Below are 11,137 nucleotides of genomic sequence, written 5' to 3' on the forward strand. Positions count from 1 at the left end.
CCAGCAAGAAATTTTCTAATGCGCTTTGTAGAAGCTGAGTTATCTGTAGTCAAAATTCGAATTTCCGCGTCTTCGCGCTTTTCCCTCTCCTCTCGTTACTGTGCACGCTGGAAGGTCTGCGCTCCTCCGCCGGCCCCTCCTCCGGGGGAGAGCTTCCTGACCCGCCGGAGCTACGCGGCTTATTGGTCGCGGCCTTGGTAGCTGCCTGACATCTGAAAGAATCTAACCAGTAGCCATCGCTCTACATGAATACGTAGATGCGAGCGACGGAGGAGTGTGCGAGCATGAAAAAGCCGCCGGGAAGGGCTCGCCAACTTTCGCGCGATTGTGGGTCCTCTGCTGCGTGTAGAAGCGTATCACTTGGCTCAGGTTTTCATGACAACACAATGCAGGGATTGAGCGCGTTGATGTGCTTTCATCACAAGGTGTTTCAGAGCCCTTTCAAGGGCAGCGGAGTGGATTCCAAGAGAACACAAGCGTAGCAGGGGACAGCAGAAAGTTAGGTGGGCGGATGAGATTAAGAAGTTTGCGGGCGTACGGTGACCGCAGCTGCAATGCAAAGGACATCGTTAATTGGAGAGACATAGGAGAGGCCTTTGCCCTGCCTGCAGTGGGCGTAGTCAGGCCGATGATGATGATGATGGAACCATGGTTCATAAATCATATTTTGTACACGACTGCACAAGCATTTGTGGCGTGACGCTGCAGGCCACCACATATGCAGATCACATAGCAGACGGAACTCTTGCTCCGCAAGCCTGCTTTCGTCGAAAGTACGCCTTTGTACAGCTGCTTGGAACCCGCGTGCATCGGAAATTCGGCCGGTATAGACACCGCATGCAGGGGATACCCGCACGAAGCGTCGTAAGCGAAGGATTATCAGCACACTGCTAACGAGGTTGGGCTGAAGGTCGTTCAAGGTCGTTCTCCAGCCTACGCGAAGACTGCTGCCATGGGCCAAGGGTTCGACACCACTGTACCACATACGGTCATACACTGCTAACGTGGTTGGGCTGAAGGTCGTTCAAGGTCGTTCTCCGGCCTACACGAAGACTGCTGCCATGGGTCAAGGGTTCGACACCGTAACTGTACCACATATGGTCATACACTGCTAACGTGGTTCGGCTGAAGGTCGTTCAAGGTCGTTCTCCGGCCTACGCGAAGACTGCTGCCATGGGTCAAGGGTTCGACACCATAACCGTACCACATATGGTCATACACTGCTAACGTGGTTGGGCTGAAGGTCGCTCAAGGTCATTCTCTGGCCTACGCGAAGACTGCTTTGCCTAGCGTAGTGAAGCTTTCCGCTTCAAAAAAAATTGCTGATAGGAGATATAATTTCCGTCGTGGATGATAATCCGTGGACGTATACGTTGAGTGGAGACATAATCCAGTGGACCGTCGAGAGAGAAACAAACAGCAAACATGAAGCCGGCGTTCTCCTTTCATATACGCCACAGCACGATCCGCCCTATTTGTGATCACACAAAGTTACATCTGTCACTACTGCGGCTAATGGGCAGTGAAGGAACGCACCGACGCCCGTGTTTGAACGTCCAACACGCACATAAAAATGTATCGGAAATACTCGCCGCAGTAGTTAAGGCCCTCGTCTACTGAGCCAGAGCACCCGGTTTCGAACCCGTCCGCGGCAGCCGCGGTTCGGCAAAGGCGAAACGCTAAAGACGCCCGCGCGCTGTGCGATGTCAGTGCACGTTAAATATCCCCAGGTGGTCGAAATTTGTTCCGGAGACCTCCACTACGGCACCTCTTTCTTGCTGTCTTCTTTCACTACATTCTTTATCCCTTCCCTTACGGCGCTATTCGGTTGTCCACCGAGATATGAGAGACATTTACTGCGTCATTTCCTTTCTTCAAAACCAACTACTACCAATTAGTACAAAAAGTATGGTGGAGCTGCCATAAAAAAAAACGTAAACCAATAAGCTCCTGCTTTACCAATTAGTACAGTAGAATGTTTCATGAGGTACACCCTTTGGTTTAAGTTTGGAATCCAGGAGCTTTGTTTATGGGCCGCGCGCGCTGTGCGGTTTGCACTGCCAACGTTCTAGATTTCGAAAGAAAAACCACGGTTCTACCATCTTCGTAGGTTAGCTAGGACTTCCACAGATGTCCCCACTGCACGGTTCAAATGCAAATTTATTGGGCCCCAAACTTTTGACGACTGCACGGCCTGCGTATCTAGTCGCACTTTAAAAAACGCCGATTGGATCCGGCTGACGTACTGTCTTTGCCAAAAGTAACTCATCAACGGGTTCTGTTTCTTTGCTGTGTTGCAGGAAACTTATGGCACCCCTCGTGCTCTGAATCAGTGTACGCTAAAGAGAAACCGCCGGGTACCCACCGGTGATACAATGGGTACAAGCTTTCCCCTGGTCTGGTGCTCGGCTTATTTAGGGTGAAATGCTTGGGAAGTGGGTCTTTGACCCCACCTTGAGCAAACGAAAAATACCTTGTGCCATGGCGCTCCTTGGCCCCCAGATGCCCTCGCCATAAAAAAATCACTGTCATCATCATCAAAGAGAAGCCTTGTCCTCACCCTTCGGGAACTTTTGGTTCCAAAGCGTGCCGTGAGGGCTCCACAATACGGCTGATCAGAAGCAAACCCTGTTGCTCGGTAACTTTTGGCATAGCCAGCACGTACCCGAAAAGTAAAAGTGAGGGGCTTAACGTAGGTAACCTGAGTAGACGTTCAAATCGTGTTCATTCTTCAATTGGAGCGCACATAGCTTAATGGGTTTATGTACAGATATGCAGAATTAATAATAATAATAATAATGTTTTTTTTTGGGGGGGGGGAAGGAAACGGCGCAGTAGCTGTCTCCCGTATCGTTGGACACCTGAACCGCGCCGTAAGGGAAGGGATAAAAGAGGGAGTGAAAGAAGAAAGGAAGAAAGAGGTGTCGTAGCGGAGGGCTCCGGAATAATTTCGACCACCTGGGGATCTTTAACGTGCACTGACATCGCACTGCACACGGGCGCCTTAGCGTTTTGCCTACATAAAAACGCCGCCGCCGCGGTCATGTCAAGCTTGGGAGGGAGGAGGATGCCGTCGGGTTCACGTCGACTGCGGGAGGCGATGTTATCTGGCCAGCCGAAGGTTCCCACGCTCTGCTGACACCTGTTCTTCATTAGATGTCAGCCGACGCGCCAGGCTGGATCGCAAGGTCGGGTCGAGAATCCGAAAGGGGTCGTTTCGTCCTTTGAGATGCTTGCGAAGATTGCGGACGATGGCCGCCAGCCCTTTCGCTGTACTCGGCACTCCGTCTTCCACCGGAAACGAGGCCCCCTTTGTTCCCCCAACATAGCCACGACAATTGGCGTAGATAACTGACGCTCGTTCGCTGCGGCGGCGTCTTTCAGGCCTCCGCTCCCTCGGTTCCCAGAATCCAACCGGGCGACGCTCCGCGAGGGCTCCATCCCGTAGAAGCATAAGTGTTGGCTGCCAGAAGGAGAGACGTGCTGTCGACGTTGCTAATCCAGACGGGCTGTCGCCGTCCGTAACAATATGCAATCAGCGATAGAGGAAGTAGGCGCGTGAAGGGGAGGCCCCTTTTAACCGGAGAGAGACGAAGCCCCGAGTCACAGCTAACGTCAAATTCTACTAACCTCTATGCTCCCCTGCTGTATACAAGCAGAGAAGTCGTGCATGTCCGGTTCCTGCACGTAATTTCCACACCTGACTCGCTTGCTGCAGTGTGACGGCAATCATGTCTCAGGGGAAACTCGTGTTTTATCCAAAGAGGCACTCAGTCGTAAACAGAATCGTAATACAATAGTATTTGAAACCAATAAAAACTAATAAATAATAAGCCATTCACACGTGCTCTTGTAGCTGTTACTGGCGAGAAAACTACAGAATAATAGCAATAATAATTGGTTTTGGGGGGAAAGGAAATGGCGCAGTATCTGTCTCATATATCGTTGGACACCTGAACCGCGCCGTAAGGAAAGGGTAAAGGAGGGAGTGAAAGAAGAAAGGAAGAGAGAGGTGCCGTAGTGGAGGGCTCCGGAATAATTTCGACCACCTGGGGATCTTTAACGTGCACTGACATCCCACAGCACACGGGCGCCTTAGCGTTTTTCCTCCATAAAAACGCAGCCGCCGCGGTCGGGTTCGAACCCGGGAACTCCGGATCAGTAGTCGAGCGCCCTAACCACTGAGCCACCGCGGCGGGGGACAGAATAGGGACAGAACTGCGGCAAATGTTTTGTCGTTTTTCAATTCGGGAGCAGGATTTAAAAAATTGTGCACAAAAAAGAATATATAGCAATGAAAAAAATGAAAATATCACTGCACAAAGCATTAATTCACAAAATGATAAGCACTCTACCTAAAAAGATGGAGATTAAGAATCAGGGAAAATCTCAATGATATAGCGTATTTCAAGACCATGTACTGCACAGTCGACATAATTTTAGCTGACACATTAATATTACTGCTGTCGTAAAAGCACACATGATATTACGGTAGACAGCATAAACTCCTGCATATATCACAGCATAAACAGCAAAAGCTCCTGCATATCAGGTAAGGTGCACATTATACAAAACTTTAACAAGAGCCTAAGGAAGCGCTGTTTCGTATGCTCTATGCTTGACCAACGCTGTCGAATATGTTCCGTGATATTAAAGGTCTATTATCAAAACCCTGCAGCTTTTAAAATATATATACCACAACCGAAACTAACATGGTATATCGAGCAAGCAGAAGCTAACTGAACTAGGAGCTTCTTGACAAGCCCAGACGATGGACAAGAGGGAATCTGAACATATTGATTACTCGTTATCCGTAATATTCGGAACTTATGTTTCCTTCCACGGCCATTAGTGATCTATTGATGATTTGTAGACACGTACAGTGCGCAGGTGTTACCTAAAGCGCCAACGTAGTCCACCTACACGTTGAAACTGTCAAGCGAATAAGGAATCTCTCATTTTGACACCCGCTACAAACCTGACTGTTGAGAGGTTGTAAAAAGTAGTAATCGCAGCTTCTGTTCGCCCTGTGGTAGCGGTTGCATATGAAAAACGAGAACAGAGCTATATAGCTGCAACGCCCGGAAGTTGGTGACTTCGTAAATAGCTTTTTTTTTTCTTTTACAATACCGTGCGTTTGTATATGAGAAAAAAAAGAAGAAAATACACCAATGAACGTCACTCAACACACACGGCCTCACGTCGTCATTTCGCTAACATATTCCGCAGCGCGCCACCACAGTGAAGAGATTTCGTATGCCGTCAGCGTGTTTGCTATAAGCTGCCACAGCCTTCCGACTGCGCAGGCGCGCGGCTGCGACGCAGGCGCAGTCGTCGCTTTGCGTCAACTCGGAAGCGCCGAACGCGAGGCGTGCGAAGGACGCGCGTTGTCGCAGCTGTCCCGTCATTCGTCGTCCGTCTCGAACACCTTCCGAAAGTACTCGGCCACCATGTCCTTGTTAAAGCTGCGGACGACCGTCACGTTGTGCCCGATGTGCGGCAGCATGCGGGGCAGCCGCGCGTGCACCATTTGGCCCTGGGTGTACTCGCCGCGGAGCTCGACGTCGACGCGGCCTTCGTTGGAGTCCTCCACGCTGTCGGGCACCAGCGCAGCCAGCACGGCGAGGAAATCGCCTAGCATGAAGCCGGGGCTATTCTTCAGGCAGCAGTGGACGCTGTGGTTGTTGATGTCGCGTAGGAATTGGGCCAGTTTCGTGTCCTCTGCGGTCACCTCGTTGTAGACGTCCTGCGGAAAACGATAGAACGAGGCAAAAATTGAATGCATGCAAAATACAGCAGTGTAATCGACGACGACTTTTTCTAAGATTAAGGGCTAGCTGCAGGGACGGAGTCTGTCCCACTCCGTCATTATTTCGTCCGCAGTACGGCCGCCAGGAATGCTACTTGTTGCGTAGTTGCCTCGCTCCGTCGCTGGCGTAACTGGCGCCATCTATGGCTGAGTCTTGAAATCGGACGTGCAACAATCGTATTGCAACATTCCGTTGCAATCAAACATAACTAACATTTCTAGACGAAAGCATTTGCAAACGAGAAGGAATTTATGGACTTAGGAAATAATTTACGAAAGCAAGCGGTGTAGTGAAGCCCGGCTATTGCACTTGGTGCGGCGTTGGTGCAGAGAAAGAAGAGGCGGAAGCGCGCCTTCCACCTTGCCTTTAGCAACGAAGAAAGCTGAGAAAGCGTTAATACTTTTTGGTGTGATGAATAACTAGGTTAGACCCAGTAGTGGCATTCTGAGAATTAACGACAGGTTGCACGAGCACGCTAATTCTCAAAATGCCACTACGGGGTCGAACCTAGTCATTCATCGCACCAAACTTGACAAAACACGCATCATCAAGAGATATTTCAGCCAGCATGCTCGAGAAATCTGGGAAGCTTATATCATCAATAAGAAAGATCACTGTTGTGCCAGTGCGCCTAATATCACATTACTTTCAAAGGAAATCGCTTTTCTTGGGCATCTCTCGCCAGCCTCCTCCCCGATGTGCCTTTGCCCATGTCGGTGTTGCTTGTTTTCACCAGATTAACGCATAAAATAAAAAAAGTGATTGAGGTCACACACCCATGGTACTGTGGCCTGCAACATAGCTTCCAAGGTCACGACTGTTACAGGGCAAGTGGCTCTTTGGAGAACCACGCGTGCCGCCTCGGGGTCGGTGAAGAAGTTGAACTCGCTGGCCGGCTTGATGTTTCCGTTGCCTGCGAAAATTTTATTGCGAAAGCTTTACTACTCGAGGTACAACTCAGACTTTCGCCTGGCTCTGCACGCTTGACCTTGAAGCCCGATCAAGGGCAAACCAAGCACACACTTCCCAAGAGTAACAATGAATTACTATGTGTCTAGCTGCGCATAGCCCGGCTATGCCGGTCGTAGCTAATGACCTGCAACCACGTGACCGTTGACCAGTGGTCACTTGACATTGACCTTGAGAGCTGGGATTCGCGTCGCCTGATGTGACGTCATGCAGTGACGTAACAATGACGTCACACCATTCTTCGCTATAAATACCACCGGCTTTGCTTTCGTTCGTCTACTAGGTTCAGCCGAGTTGAACCTCAGCAAATTTTTTCTGTCGTCAATAGACTTGCGTGCTTTACAGCGGTACTGTCATGTCAACTATTGAATAAACCTATTCGAAACATCGTTTTCTTCACTTTTTTTCTTTCGATCTACTTCTCTACATGTGTAGCCGGAAGAGACAAGGTCTGTTTTCGTCGAACTTTACAGGTTATATGATCCTGTCCTGCCTGTTCTGCTGGTTATAAACGACGCTCGCCTATCGTCTCATTGCGCGTTGTTCCGTTACGCTTAACCTTTTTGTGAATATGCACCAATAGGCTTAGCTACGAGGTGGAAAGATTTCACGCCTTTTTGGCTTTAAAGTCTCGCTGCACCAGAACTCGACAGTCAAACTCTGGCACTGAACAAAAAGTCAGTAAATTTGAACTTGTAAGCCCTCCGCAACTTTGATGTCACAAAAAATTTACAGGACCCTGAACGTCCAGCGAGTGATCGGCGCTAGCTGATTGGCAAAATAATGAACCCAATGGCGACGTCGCGCAAAGTTACTAATGACAGTTAACTCGTTTTCCACTGCCACTGAACTGCCGCTGAACAAGCACAAATACCCGCAAGCGGGCCTTGAATTATTGGGCAGGTTCATTGCTCAGAACAAATGTTCTCCGCAGCATGCACGGTCTATAGCTAGAGCCTCCGATCCGAATTCGGTTGCCCAAGACGGCCTTCGCCGGAAGGTGGTGGAGTCCAGGACTTAGTGGTCGTGGGGTGGTCGCAAGGCCGGCCGGGGCTAATCCAGCAGCTTTGTACATGCTCTTTTTGCTGACTAATGGGGCGGGGAGGCACGATGGCGACGACGGCACGAAACGGGGGGGGGGGGGGGGCTGTGTATTATAGAAACTTGTCTGCACTGCGCCTGAAAGCACATCTTGGCTTGAGCTTAATGTCCCGAAGAGCGTTTACAAGCATCATGCTTGGGCTGTAACCCCTATCACCCTACCCGTCTGAGGATGCGCGAATTTCAGGGCCTACAACAAACGTGCCACTTCGCTGACCAAAGCGACGTCAGCGCATCTCCTCGTGCCAGGCACTCGTCGCGTTGTTTACCAAGTACCAACCGAAGACATTGCCTCCGAGTATGAAGATTCTTGCCACGTTGTCCGTAAGCCTGGGCTCCGTAAGTATCGCTGTGGCCATGTTGGTGAGAGGGCCTAGCAGCAGCAGAGTGTACTCCCCGGGCCTCTGCTTGATCATGTCCGCCATGGCGATGTGAGCAGCCTTGTTGGCTGCTGGCACTTGGGCCATTGGGTACTTGCCGCTGGCGCCACCGAAGTTGTCCGGGCCGAAAAATGTCCTTTCTGTCTGCAGCTGTCTGGAGATGGGTCGGTCCGCGCCCTTGTATACTGGAACCTGCCGAATAAGAGGTTCTGAACGGAACACATACAGCTGCAATCCAACTGGTTTGATTCGTATGAGCAAACCCGTTGTATCGTGTGACCGTATGAATGTACGGTCGTATGTATGATCGTATGACCCCACGCGGCACAATTTGAGATTTACGGTGCAGGCCAATCCCGACCACATGAATACAGATATTACACTATCGACTATGGAGCATGTAAACCTGTTTCGTGGTTTAATTGGTGGGCCCACGCAGCAACCTAACGTAGTCCTTGATTCCACTAGGCCCATCCTTTAGTGCGAAATCACTATATACTCCACTAGCAATCCCGAAAAAGTCGATGTCCGTATGAAGCCTCTCAGATACCGCGACTGCCGCGGCTGGGTTTCGAACCCACGGCGGCGCGAACAGATAAGCTTCACTGGCCATTGCTCGAGAGCACTATGCTATCGCGCAAATTTTTTATTTATAGCCTGGAAATTGTGCTGAAAAGAAAAATCTGAGTATTCTTACGCCACAAAACACCAGGCCACCATACCCCTCATTTCCCAAACATCAAAAGTCTGGGAGGCACACACATGCATCGAGATAGGGGAGCCAGCTAAGCGGCTCTTCCAGGGCAGCATATACTCCCCGCACCAAGGCGCATTGTTCACGAAACAAAGATTTCGACGACCGTTGTGATTCGGCGTGGCGGTCCATCATGCGGCTCTTCCAGAGACTAAATAGTCCCAGCAACATAAACAGATCACATGGCACAGCACATTTTTTCTCCACAGGCAAGAGAGAGAGAGAGGGTTTATTTATAGGAAGGGCAGAGAGGTTGGCCTGAAAAATAAATATCTGGCCTGCTACTCTGCTCTGGGGGACGGGAAGGCAAAACACGAATACTGTATAGGGTGTGCCCCGCCGCGGTGGCTCAGTGGATAGGGCGCTCGACTACTGATCCGGAGTTCCCGGGTTCGAACCCGACCGCGGCGGCTGCGTTTTTATGGAGGAAAAACGCTAAGGCGCCCGTGTGCTGTGCGATGTCAGTGCACGTTAAAGATCCCCAGGTGGTCGAAATTATTCCGGAGCCCTCCACTACGGCACCTCTCTCTTCCTTTCTTCTTTCACTCTCTCCTTTATCCCTTCCCTTACGGCGCGGTTCAGGTGTGCAACGATATATGAGACAGATACTGCGCCATTTCCTTTCCCCCAAAACCAATTATTATTATTATTATTATTATTATTATTATTATTATTATTATTATTATTATTATTATTATTATTATTATTATTATTATTATTATTATTCTGTATAGGGTGTGATTTCAATGTCCTTCTATCGCCGCAACCGATCACGCCTAGCTGTCATGCTTCTTCTTCTTCTTCTCCTCAAGTAATATGTCATGCTGTGCATTGCACGTCGTCATCTTCAACTTCCACCCGTGCACAAAAAGCACTATTAGCCTACTACCCCGAAAATTCCACGGGTGGATGTGAAGCCTCTGAAACAAATCACGAAAGAAAAGTAAACGCATATAACAGGCTCCCTGAATCAGTGGATGCCTCATTCGCGCTTTGAGCTACGCGGTGGTAGTGAGAGTGAGATGCATGTGTGCTGCATCACCTGGCAACGTTGCGGCAGAAACGCGGCACTACAGCAACAGGCGTTGGCGTTCACTAAGTAAATTTAAATTGACCACGAAAAAGCTGATGGCTCCGTTGATTTAGGTTAATCTAGAGGAGGCGAGCAAGGTGGTCGAGATTTTAAAACGAGCGTGACAAGCCCGCCGTGACTCAGTCTGCTCCGAGATGCATAACGCACCTGGGCCATCGCAACAACGTGGGCTTTACCGCAAGTTGCTTTCGTACAGTATTTCGTGCCCAGCAATGCTATACCGCCAGTCATCTCTTTTATCTAATGGGCGAACGTGGATCGTAAGTTAGGACATAACACGTCGACAATGGCGTTGACATTCACTCCATCGAAGGTCCACTTTAATGGTATACCGGTATAAACCCTCGAACTGGTTCTTGCTTACATGAGATCTGAGCTTAGGCAAGTGGGCTGACACGCATATGAAATCCCTAACATACTCCAGCCAAGAAGGTGAATGTCATGACGCCAGGAGAAGCCCCAGAGGTCGCTCTCAGTGTTACCCAGCATCGCGGTCCGCGATATCCTCCTCACGCATCATTCTGCGGTGATCAGAAAAGAAGGAGAGGAGGTGCAACTGGGAGTGACTGATTGTGGGACCGATGCATCGATCGCTGGAAGTTTTACAAAGGTTGTTTCGTAAGATATACGAACGGCGCTCCATCACGTAGCCGGTAACGTCCCGCGCAAGCAAGGTTATAGGCACTTACATAGCACTTACATCGGTCGTCTCAAGGACTTGAAGCACTCGCAGTGTATTGTTGTAGGCGGTGTCCAGCTCGGCGTTCCCTGCCACCACGGTGACGGCATCCACGGTGGCGCGTTCCGAAGTGAAGGCGAAGACCAGGGCCATGGCGTCGTCAACGCCGGTGTCTACGTCCACGATCAGACGGAGCGGGCCGTCTTTTGCAGGAGGCCTCGGCGAGTGTGGCGCCTCTTGCGGGGCCGCGAACGCTGTTACGAGACAAGAGGGCGGTTTCAGTCAGCAAGCTGCCATGCTAATTCAAGTCACCACAGAGTATACTTGCCTGCGGTGTTGGTCTCCGGGCGT

The 11,137-nt window shown here is 50.2% G+C and overlaps 1 protein-coding gene across 1 annotated transcript; it reads right to left on the reverse strand.

Annotated features, from left to right (window-relative positions):
• Window positions 1–4,372: 4,372 nt before the first annotated feature.
• Window positions 4,373–11,037, reverse strand: LOC144118526 (pyrimidine-specific ribonucleoside hydrolase RihA-like). The gene is made up of 4 exons (XM_077651445.1): window positions 10,808–11,037; window positions 8,161–8,452; window positions 6,587–6,723; window positions 4,373–5,746 (listed from the first exon to the last, which is right to left on the reverse strand). The coding sequence occupies exons 1-4, from the start codon at window positions 10,937–10,939 to the stop codon at window positions 5,405–5,407; spliced, it is 903 nt and encodes a 300-aa protein (XP_077507571.1). The 5' UTR covers window positions 10,940–11,037; the 3' UTR covers window positions 4,373–5,404.
• Between the last annotated feature and the right edge of the window lie 100 nt (window positions 11,038–11,137).

This window comes from Amblyomma americanum, chromosome 2 (genome assembly GCF_052857255.1).
Source record: "Amblyomma americanum isolate KBUSLIRL-KWMA chromosome 2, ASM5285725v1, whole genome shotgun sequence".
Taxonomy (NCBI): Eukaryota; Metazoa; Arthropoda; class Arachnida; order Ixodida; family Ixodidae; genus Amblyomma; species Amblyomma americanum.